At 36.9% G+C, this 12,117-nt stretch overlaps 1 protein-coding gene across 38 annotated transcripts in view; it reads right to left on the bottom strand.

Annotated features, from left to right (window-relative positions):
- TCF4 (transcription factor 4) overlaps window positions 1–12,117 on the bottom strand; it is a 414,402-nt gene that overhangs the window by 201,488 nt on the left and 200,797 nt on the right. For all 38 annotated transcript variants that reach the window (XR_013540959.1, XR_002301165.3, XR_013540958.1 and 35 more), the window contains one exon: window positions 5,076–5,140. Coding sequence is in view for 34 of the 38 variants with exons in the window: in XM_020800309.3 (XP_020655968.1) it covers window positions 5,076–5,140 (65 nt within the window). In the remaining 4 variants the exon portion in view is untranslated. The remainder of the gene's footprint in view (window positions 1–5,075; window positions 5,141–12,117) is intronic.

The following is a 12,117-nucleotide window of genomic DNA, read 5'->3' as shown; positions in this document are numbered from 1 at the left end:
GGACACCCAAGACGGACAGGTCATAGTGGAGAGTTCGGACTAAATGCAATCCACCTGGAGCAGGAACTAGCAATCTACTCCAGTATCTTTGCCAAGAAAACTCCATGGACAGAAACAAAAGGCTAAAAGATATGGTGCTGGAAGATGAGCCCCTCAGGTCAGAAGGCATCCAACATGCTACTGAGGAAGAGAGGAGGACAAGGACAAGTAGCTCCAGAGCTAATGAAGTGGTAGGGCCAAAGCCAAAAGGACGCTCAGCTGCAGATGCGCCTGGAAGCGAAAGGAAAGTCCAATGCTGCAAAGAAAAATACTGCATAGGAACCTGGAATGTAAGATCTATAAACCTTGGTAAGATGGATGTGGTCAAACAGGAGATGGCAAGAATAAACACTGACATCCTGGGCGTTAGTGAACTAAAATGGACAGGAATGGGCAAATTCAATTCAGACAATTATAATATCCACTATTGTGGGCAAGAATCTCATAGAAGAAATAGAGTAGCCCTCATAGTCAACAAACGTGTGGGAAAAGCTGTACTGGATACAATCTCAAAAATGATAGAATGGTTTAAATACGAATTCAAGGCAGACCTTTCAACATGACAGTAATCCAAGTTTATGCACCAACCACCGATAGTGAAGAGGCTGAAATTGACCAATTCTATGAAGACTTACAACACCTTCTAGAACTGACAAACAAATAGGGGACTGGAATGCTAAAGCACAGAGTCAAGAGATAAAAAGAACAGCAGGGAAGTTTGGCCTTGGAGTTCAATACGAAGCAGGGCAAAGGCTAATAGAGTTTTGTCAAGAAAACAAGCTGGTCATCACAAACACTCTTTTCCAACACAAGAGGTGACTACACATGGACATCACCAGATGGGCAACACCAAAATAAGATTGATTATGTTCTCTGCAGCCAAAGATGGAGAAGCTCTATACAGTCAGCAAAAAACAAGACCTAGAGCTGATTGTGGCTCTGCTCATCAGCTTCTTATAGCAAAACTCAAGCTTAAACTGAAGAAAGTAGGAAAAACCACTGGGCTAGTCAGGTGTAATCTAAACCAAATCCCTTATGAATACACAGTGGAAGTGAAGAACAGATTTAAGGAACTAGATTTGGTGGAGAGAGTGCCTGAAGAACTATGGATGGAGGCACGTAACATTGTACAGGAGGCAGCAACAAAAAACATCCCGAAGAAAAGGAAATGCAAGAAAGCAAAGTGGTTGTCCAATGAGGCCTTAGAAAAAGCAGAGAAGAGAAGGGAAACAAAATGCAAGGGAGATAGGGAAAGTTACAGAAAATGGAATGCAGACTTCCAAAGAATAGCAATGAGAGACAAGAGGGCCTTCTTAAATGAATAGTGCAAAGAAATAGAGGAAAACTAAAGAAAGGGAAAAACCAGAGATCTGTTCAAGAAAACTGGAGATATTAAAGGAACCTTTTGTGCAAAGATAGACATGATAAAGGACAAAAATGGTAGGCACCTCACAGAAGCAGAAGACATCAAGAAGAGGTAGCAAGAATATACAGAGGAATTATACCAGAAAGATCTGGATGTCCCGGACCACCCAGATAGGGTGGTTGCTGACCTTGAGCCAGACATCCTGGAGAGCGAATTCAAGTGGGCCTTGACTTCGAAGGGGCAGAGGAACTAGAGACCAAAGGAGAAAGCCAGAAAGTTCCAGAAAAACATCTGCTCTGCTTTATTGACTACACAAAAGCCTTTTACTGTGTGGACCACAGCAAACTATGGCATTAAAGAAATGGGACTGCCTGACCACCTTATCTATCTCCTGAAAAATCTATATGTGGGGCAGGAAGAAACAGTCAGAAATGGATATAGAACTGATTGGTTCAAAATTGGGAAAGGAGTACGACAAAACTGTATATTGTCCCCCTGTTTATTTATATGCAGAATACATCATGCGAAAGGCTGGACTGGAGGAATCCCAAGCCAGAAATAAGATTGTTGAGATTTCTTCCAGCAACCTCAGATATGCAGATAATACCACTCTGATGGCAAAAAGTGAGGAGGAATTAATAAGGGTGAAAGAGGAGAGCGCAAAAAAATGATCTGAAGTTCAACATCAAAAAACGAAGAGGCACTGACAGATTTTACTTTCTTGGGCTCCATGATCACTGCAGATGGTGACAGCAGCCACGAAATTAAAAGGCCCTTGCTTCTTGGCAGGAAAGCAATGATAAACCCGGACACCATCTTAAAAAGCAGAGACATCACCTTGCCAAAGGTCCGCATAGTCAAAGCTATGGTTTTTCCAGTAGCGATCTATGGAAGTAAGAGATGGACCACAAAGAAGGCTGACTGCCAAAGGCTCCAATACTTTGGCCATCTCATGAGAAAAGAAGACACCCTGGAAAAGACCCTGATGTTGGGAATTTGTGATGGCAACATGAATTTGACCCAACTCCGGGAGGCAGTGGAAGACAGGAGGGCCTGGCATGCTCTGGTCCATGGGGTCACATGGAGTCGGCCACGACTTAACGACTAAAATAACAACAACAAAAAGGACATGGTTGCGAAGAAGTACATGGGGAAAATATATTTTGCAGAACAAAGCAAAGTTGTTTTACAAAGATAAGGACGTGGATTCCATTGTAGAAAGACTGCTTTGGAATCCAAATAGCCAAAAGAGACAGGAAATGGCCATTTCGACTGTTAGAAACCAATGGCTATGGGGTTCTGGGAAATCATCATTTGCTTTTCTTTTAAGTTTATTGTCTCTTGATCTTATTGTTAGATATATCTTTATTGAGAAATATCTAATTCATCAAGGAAGATGTACTTATTCACAGGATGACTCATTTTTACTCAGAAATATGGGTAGATTTATAACAATATTAAATCTCTGGACACAAGATCAGTGACACTTCGGTGTTGTGGTACTGCACAATTGAAGCTTCTAGCTTCACTCCAAGTTCATTATAGTGAGTTAGAATTTGTCATAATGATTCCAGCATACTTTAATGTTTAATGATAATGGAATAACCTTAAATAAAGTATTAGTCAAAACCTTGCATTTAATATAAAAATTGTTACAGTCATAACCATTAAGCAAATTAAAGAAAACTTACTCTAAAGCCTTTCAAATGCCATGCCCCTAATAGAGCATATCTGAACTACAAAATAATTGTAATAGGTCAAATACGATAAATAAACATCTTGAAGAATGCTGCACCCACTGCAGTTTTCCTTCTAATGTTTGCTTTAAACATAAGGAAAAACTATTTTCTTCTTATACTAGATGTCCACATACTCAAGCAGCTTGAGCAGCAATTCTACAATTTAAGAGAGCTTTGCTACAACTAAAATCAGCACAAAAATCTTATTACTTATAATAAGGATATATAAATTATCATTAGCCAAACATGTGTGTGTGCGCGCACACACACAAAACCCAGGCCAGTAGCACACAGAACTAATCTTCCAGACAAGAACAAAAAGGCCCCATTGAAAACTTCAGTTTGTTCCACCACCACCTGCAAAAAAGGAAGCATGTCATCAACCTTTTTCTCTCTGTTTCAGCAACCTCTGCCTTGACCCTCAGAAACCAGATATACAGGAGCAGACTTTCCAAAGGTACTGAAAGCTGTACACTAGAGAGGCAACACTAAGCTGTTCATTGCCTAAGCTATCTGCTCCAAACATTTGCAGTCACATTCCAAAGATGTTTCCATTGTCCTGGAATGGCTGTAAATTTGCTTTCCTGTGGAATTCCTTCCAGCAAAGTGGGGTGAATTGTGCTTGATAACACAGGCAATCCTTAGTTCCTGACCCAGCCATTCTTGTGTCTCATTTCCACAAATTTCTGGCTGCAGATATGCTTAGAATTGATGGCATATCTAAGGAGGCTGGAGAGACAAAACTTGAAAAAGCGAACAGATGCAGAAAGGCAGTGGAATGCCAGCTCTAAGGATACATTAATACAAAGCGTGTGTACTTTTCAAGGCGAGTGTCTATTTAATAACTTGGACTGTTTATATTTTTCTGTGCCTAATTAAACAAAGTGGATCCCTCCCTCAATATTCCACATTGTTTTCCCATGCTACTACAGAACTCAGAGTCATATGCAAAGGATAAAAAGAAGGGGAGGAAATCCCCTTTCAACAAGAAAAATAACTTGCCCCTTTTTAATAGCTGAGTAAAGTTTAAATATTAAAAATGAATATTAATTCCTCTCAACAATTTGAGAAGTGAACAACTACTGCTCTAGGACGGAAGGAAAAAGGAATTTTGTTTAGATTGGGAGAAATGAATTGTAAATTGCAGCATCTTTTGAAAGTAAATTGCAGCATCTTTTTATCAGTTCATTTGAAAGAAGCTTGAACGTTTGGCTATTGATAACAATTTGAAGCTAAGACGTTCTCTGGAGAGTCAAAAGTATGCAAATGCAAAGTGTACAGAGGCACAAATGCACATGCTATACCTTTGTATTACATTGGCATTTTATTATTTAATTAAAACACTCTTATTTTTCTAGCTCACACATGCTTCCCTTGAGACGGTTTTGCTGTTAGCCTGCTGGCCTTGACTTCCAGCCAAAAACAATTCAGAAACAAAAAGGGACAACAAATCATATTTTCTCAGGCATTTTTATCCCTCAATACAACCCTGTTTTCATACAATATCATACAGACTTTATGAAAAACTATAATTTATTGTCATAGCTATCCAAACCCAGGAACTTATACATGCTCTGTTGATGCCCCCCAGCCACTGCTCCTGAAGATGAACCACTATGAAGAAACTGTCTTGTTACAAAACATCTACAGTACCTTGTTCTGAATGAGACTGGTCCATAGTTTTCAAGACGATGTGGGGGATTGTACTAGTTACGCAGAAAAAGCTACATATATTACCAGAGCAATCTAGAAAAATGTTTAACTACATACATTTCAAGATACCATTTCATTATCACTAAAGACCTTTCTTCAAACCATCTGGTATATCTCAGAAAACAGGAGTGAAACTGTATAAGCCATTCATTGATAAATCATGTTTCAGAAAAAAATCATGAGATTGTATTCTATCCAAACTATAGACTTGCTCTCACCTGGTGGCAACCCTGAAGGTTTGTGTCTCTCCCGTATGATGAATAGGATCCCCTTTCAGCTTTGCCTGGTTAAAAAAAGAAAGAAAACAAAGATGTCTGTTACTAGTTGTATAATTTTCCAAGCAATTTGTTATTTCATTGATTATTAGACTGGGATTTATTCTGGTTTTCATATAATTTTCATATTTGAAATAATTTTCATATTTTCAGAGCTTGCACTTCTAGGAAAGGAATACTGTATATACCTTGAAACATCAAAAACCAACCAACCAAACATAATTCATGCTCTTTAATGAAGTACCATAGTATTCTTGTGTTATGTGCTATTAAGTCCCATTCGACTTACAGTGACTTTAAATAGGTTTTTTTTAAATGGTATATGATATAGTTAAGAAGTGGTTTCACCATTGCCAACCACTAGCTAGTCTCCATGGCTGAGTGCAAATTTGAACCTGAATCTCATCCACCCTAGTCCATCACTCTATGTTCTATCCACATTACCACACCAGCTATCCTCTTACTACGGAAGAAATCTAATAAATCCATACCAGTGGGTTCTTAAATGCAGAAGAGCTCTCATAAGAACAAAGTCTTCATTGTTATGTTTTGTGAGATTCCAAAACATGTTCAAATTTTGACATCAAGTTAATTTGTATGCCTTCATCCCATGAAGCATATAGCACACCAATAGATGGAGTGAGAAAGAAAGAAAAGGATTTAGATTAATAAAATATAGCATGATTGGAACATGAGCCAATCCAACTGGGGGTGGGGTGGGGAAGGTACTTCACATCTGCTTTTAAACTTTTTTTAAAAAAAGGGAGAATCTGTCACAAATCTCCCACCTAGTTTAGTACTCTTAATAGGAGGCCAAATTGTATACATTCTTGTACAACTACTATTCATTCCAATAGGGCTCAGGCTACATACACACACCACATACTGAGACTGTAACCATTATATCCTTAATTTTGTTATGATAAAAAAGGAAATATAATTTCTATTTTCTGCTGTTCCCAAAACTCTTTACTAAAATAGGATCAAGTTTTTTTTACAAGTCAACAGAATCCTATGCACATATGGGTATACACATGGAGAGAGGCATCTTTTTCATTTTTTCCCTATCTCTAAAAGCAAAAAAAATATTATTTTTATGCGCACAGCAGGAAGGTAACCACATCATGACCTGACCATAAAAATGCTCACTGATTACACTAAAGTCACTAGTGAGGTCAGAGGTCATCAATCAGAAGTTCTCCAGATGCTGAATCTAGTACAGAAATATTTTCTAAGTTTAATTCTAGTCTAACTCCCTAGCCTACTACCTGATCTCCACAGTTACACTCAGGAAAGAACATCTGGCTCAATATATACAATTCCGTATGTATGTACGTACGTACGTACGTATGTATGTATGTATGTATGTAAGTATGTAAGTAATGGCGGTCATCAGGAAACGAAAGGGAAAGAAATTTGGTGAAAAATATTAAAATCTGGTAGACTTATTCTATAAGCAAAATGAGAGGAAATTTTCAGAAATGAGATATGAATACTACACAGGGGATCAAGCCTATGCTGAGTAACCAACAGATTTAAATAAGCAAATGGCTATCTGTAATCATTTGTACTACATCACCAGAGATAAGCTGAAATTGCTTACTACAGAAAGAAACATGCAAACAGGGTGTTGTTACAATCCAAAACCTGCCACTTGATCTGTATAAGATATACCAACTGGTGGCCAACAGTGAGTTCACTTGGTTGCACAGATATAATATAATGCATGGCTTCCCAATCAATCTTATAATAAATCAAAATAACAGGTCATATACAGTACAGTACATTACCCTTGCAAATGAATCATTTAATTACTAGGACAATTAAAGACTTGAACTTTACAAAACTGCCATTAAGAATTATTATATCATGGGGAATCCGAGTATCAGATACAAAAGACAATCCTTACTTTTTTACACTTGAAACACTGAAGTAATTTAATGAAGCAGTTTATGAAACTGAGTTCCATTTCTAGAGATGCTAGCAAACTAAAGTTGAATATTTCACATTCATTTATATAAATGCCAAGACACCATTTCATATTTTCCCCAATACTGTATAATTAAGTCTCTATTTTAAAAAAACACATATATTACTTTCTTTGTTAAAATTATGGTTGTGCTTATACTACAAGCTCTTAAAATGGGATACATAAATGTTAACATTTAAACTATTTGTTTTCAATTTCATCTTATTCTTCAGAATTGGGATTATACTGATGGTGGAATTCTCATATTCTAGCTGCTGAAAAGGAATTTAAGTTATATAAACACACATTTGCAATGCTAATCTTCCATTCAACTTGAAACTTTCAATTCAACTTTCTTAGAGGAAGCTCTCAGTGGATTGGACTTATTGTTAAGCCATGGCCAGAACAAGTTAAGATCTTTCAACGGTGTGATTACAACAGTCAGTGTCATGGCAGAAAATAGAAACACAACTATGGATTTGTCTGTGCACCCAAGGAAGAAGTAACACCCTGTACATAATTTTCTACTCACTCACAAAAGAATTTTAAATGGTAGTAGGACTAACAAAGAACAAAGATAATGAATGGAAGCACAGTGGATAAAAATCAATGATTGTTAAAAATGGAATTAATTTCTGTTATGATTTAAATCACAATTTAAATTTTTAAAAATGGATTTTTAAATTTAAATCATGATTTAAATCAAATCCACCCTGAATGGAAGTATGTGAGTTAACCGATATTCAGAACACTTAATCCAGAGAACAAAACCAATATATAAAGCTTCATAATCTTAAATATGTGCCCAGAGAATAAATATGAAGCAGGGGGAAAATCCTGCACAGAATGTGGACAGCACAACGGTTTGGGGTTTGTTTGTTTTGGAAGTCATACCTATAAGGCCAACTTCTTTAAAAAACTATTGGGTGAATGGAAACAATGCATTTTAGTGGGTAAGGGTGGGAAAAATAAAACCATCAAATCCAATCTCTTGCACAAAGACCCCAGCAAATGCTTGCTACTCGGTTTATGCGAATACCTGTCCTTAATCCTCCTCTCTTACTATCATATCAGATACAGACTGTCTTATTTTAATTTCATTTGTTAAAAAATATTTATCCAGATACAAAAATAAAGTGCACTGCAAATTACAAGTTGTCAGGGTTAAAAATCTACCTCTATTTGTGTGGGGGAGGATAACAGAACAGCACAGACATGAATCATTCTCAGTAATTTGAGTGTTTCCATGACATCAATGGGCACTCGTCCAGGACTCTGTCGAAGCCTGTGAGGTACCAAAGAGACACAGCAACCAGCAGGAGATTGACTTTTTTTTTTTTAAAGGATTATGCTCCTTGTAAAGATTTCATCTGTAGCATCCACTTTTACCACCAAATAGATAGCTTTGGAGATCATGAGTGAACACATTTCATCCTGATAGTGTAAGCCTTAAACTTTTATTACATCTTTATTTTTGTTCCTAAATACAACCAATGTGACTCTTCTTCCATGTAAGAACAAAATAACTGAAATTTACAGGGATCTCTTTAAATATAAGTGTATGTGTGTGTTTGTATATATTCACTTACAACTGTTGTTATGAAACTAACAGACTTTTTTGGTAACATTTCATTTGTGCAAGAAAAAAAATCCTTTGGGGAAAAAACTGCCCATTTAAAATTAGCTACACTCTTTATGTTGATTTTCTGTTTAAAATTCACGGGCACATTTGTTTCAGATAATAAAATTTGAAAGAGTGTTGATAATATGCTAGAGTAGGCTCTTGAAGTAACTATTTGTGCATGATATATATCTTTTTTTAAAAAATGTTCACCTAAAATTTCTACACTTATTCTACTATACACATCATTCTCAGGTGCTGCTCAAATGGAGCAATCTGGAATGTATATTTATTATTTGGGGTGTCATGAAAGATTGCTTATTTTTAAATAGGTTGTGTGAGGGAACTCTGTTTTTTAAAAAGAAAGAGTCTATAGCAGTGTAGAAATGCGATGCATTCACTGCGGAATTTTCGAGACAACCCTCCAGTACTAGAATGCGGCAGCCGCTGCGGATATTTTTTGGCACAAAGACAATGGTGGCAGTGCCAAGCCCCATGGCTACAACTACTCAAAAGAGGCATAAGGGTAGCATTAATCGCTCAAGTCTTTTACTGCATGGGAGTATTGCTGTCCATATTTTTACAAACTAAATGCACTCACTAATAATTTTGTTCGGTTTGGGGAGAGGAATAATGAAATACTAGACAATAACAAATCTTGTCAAAAATCTCACTGTTTTCTCCACCAGGAGAACCAATATCCTACCAATAGCTAATAAAACATTTCTGTTTTTGTATGACAACAGTCTGATAATCAAATCTGAGTTTCACAAGATAGCTGACCCACAGCAATGATACAGCATTACACAAGCAGTGTCCTTCAGAATTATTCATAAGTATTTATTATTAAGAGAACTTTTTTAAAAAAAATAAACAAGTAGATAGAATACACACCAGCCAAGATACATACAAAGAATATGAGACTGAACAGCCAAGGCTCTTTACCAAAGAATAATCCACATCCGTACATCCAATAAACACCCAAGAAATAAAAAGGAAGCCTCTCCAAACTGAACTCAATTCATTGCTTACTACGCATTTGCAAGCGTTCGTGATTTACTGTAATAAAAAAGGAGAAAGGGGGAAAAAAAGAAAGCAGTATAGGATTTCCAATCAGTCAATGAGGAAGCCAGTTGCCTTTCCATGGTGTGCTTTGAAAGAATAATTGAATTAAGTAGAAAATTTAAGCAACTTGCGAAGGATAAATGCAAGTCATCTAACTCTCACACAATGTTTTCCTTTTGCTCTCAAAGATAGGGCACCTTGTTTTTACTTTGCCATGGAAAATAACAGGCACAGGGGACCTCTTTTCTGTCGGTTGAGCTAAATAGAAGAATAGCTATTATTGTGAGGGATTTGGCCTTAGTGCTTATATTGATCTTACATCTTAAATTCTCTGAGAATTGGACTCAAGCTGCAAAATCCAGATATAATTGGAAATTATGCCAAATGTAGATTTTGTAATTTTAGTTTGGCTTTAAATGATACCATGAGGGTCCACAACATTTTGTATGAGTGGATTCCGAACCTCTCAGTTGGGCACTGTTCATATCTGGGCTACAATTCTTATTTTAAAGCAAGCTGCTTGTTGTAAATAATAACTGTGTTTCTTCTATTTAGTTCCACACCATAAAAAAAGAAAAGAAAATCACTTGCTGTAGAAATGAAAGGGGAACAATGTGACATTTCTGTTCAACATCAGGACCCCTTGAAGATTTGAGAGCTGATATGTATCTGGGCGATTTGTTCAAAAGTGCCCTCATACACTGCCCATCTGACAATTTTAAAAAAACCTTGTTTAGAAGATTCAGATAAAATTAAGGATATACATATAGTATGAACCTGCCTAGATAATGATTGAAATGACTTTAGGAAGCAGCATGCTGTGCTATACCATCTCTGTTATCACCACAGTCCTTTAGAAGAAAATGGAGCATTGCTTTTCTTCCTTTCTTAGTTGATATGACAGTGTTGGCTGGCTCTTTACAATGCATGTATTACCCTCATGGTGATTCAAAGTACTTCAAATACATCCTATTTTCCATTCACATACATATCTTCTGTACCCAACACAAAATTGCACTCCCAGTTCTGCCCAGAAATGGCCAGAAAGCATCTCAGTGTGACACAACTCGTATATATCTAGCAGAGATTGGTTCTGCAACTGCAGAAAGGCAACACAACACTATAAAACATTATTGTTACTAATACAGCTTTATTTTAATTTAATCATTCTGGCATACATATATGACAACAAGATAATCAATACATCCTTTTTTTCATAAGGGCACATAGAGATCCTTTGGTTTGAAAATGAATCATAAATTGGAGAACCCCTATGCTAGTGTAGCTTTTTAGTTTATTTGTTCAGTAAGGTAAAGGTAAAGGTTCTCCTTGACATTTAGTCCAGTCATGTCCAACTCTAGGGCGCGGTGCTCATCCCCGTTTCCAAGCCGTAGAGCCAGCATTCGTCCGAAGACAGTTTCTGTGGTCACGGACACGGAACGCCATTACCTTCCCACTGTGGTGGTACTATTTATCTACTCGTATTTACATGATTTTGAACTGCTAGGTTTTTCAGTCCTGAATCATTACTATGTGATGTGTCCAGCATGAGAGCTGAAATGTAATTGGAGAAATATCTGAATATCTCAAATAATTGTCCTTGTATATTAAACAGTACTAATACAGAAGCTGTCAAAAGCCTCTGTATGGTATGCTACTGATCGCAAATGCAGTTTGATTTCAAGAAATGCAGCACAGGTGCAAGAAGTGCTAATGCAACAAATTTTTAATCCTCAAAACCAGTTCAATGTAGACATCACAAAGAAATAAAATGAAAAATAAACCATCTGGTTTGGAGGGCACAGAATGTCTAGTAGCCTCACATACTCCATCCTTCCTCCTCATATGTACATCTCATCCTCAGCTTCCTCATGAGTTCTGACCAAAGAATGGCATTACATCTGTGTCAGACACGTTATGTTTAATATTTACTATGAACTGCCTTAAAAACATACTTTGGCATTGTGATTTGAACTTCAATTCACTAAACTCCCTGTAACCATACATTTACCAAATTCAGAAATCACAGAAAACTATTGTTAATACTAAATAGAAGTAGACACAAGAATCAGTATGCAAGAGAGAGAGGAGGGAGAAGAAAGGAGGGAGGGAGGGAGAAGAAAGAAGGGAGAAAACTGGTCCAATCACAATCTTCAAACCAAAGCTCAGAGATCAGGTTTTGTGATATCTGAAAAGAATGACTGCTTTAGCAACCCAAATCATTAGGCCAGTAGAACTGCTTTAGAGACACTAAAAGTAGCTCAGATGCTCTAGGGATGACACAAAACACTGAAGTTTGCTTTTTTCATAATAAGAAAGGCTTTAATGTA

Source organism: Pogona vitticeps, chromosome 2 (genome assembly GCF_051106095.1).
Source record: "Pogona vitticeps strain Pit_001003342236 chromosome 2, PviZW2.1, whole genome shotgun sequence".
Taxonomy (NCBI): Eukaryota; Metazoa; Chordata; class Lepidosauria; order Squamata; family Agamidae; genus Pogona; species Pogona vitticeps.
The sequence above is the reverse complement of the archived record's forward strand: the minus strand, read 5'-3'. Positions and strand labels throughout refer to the sequence as shown.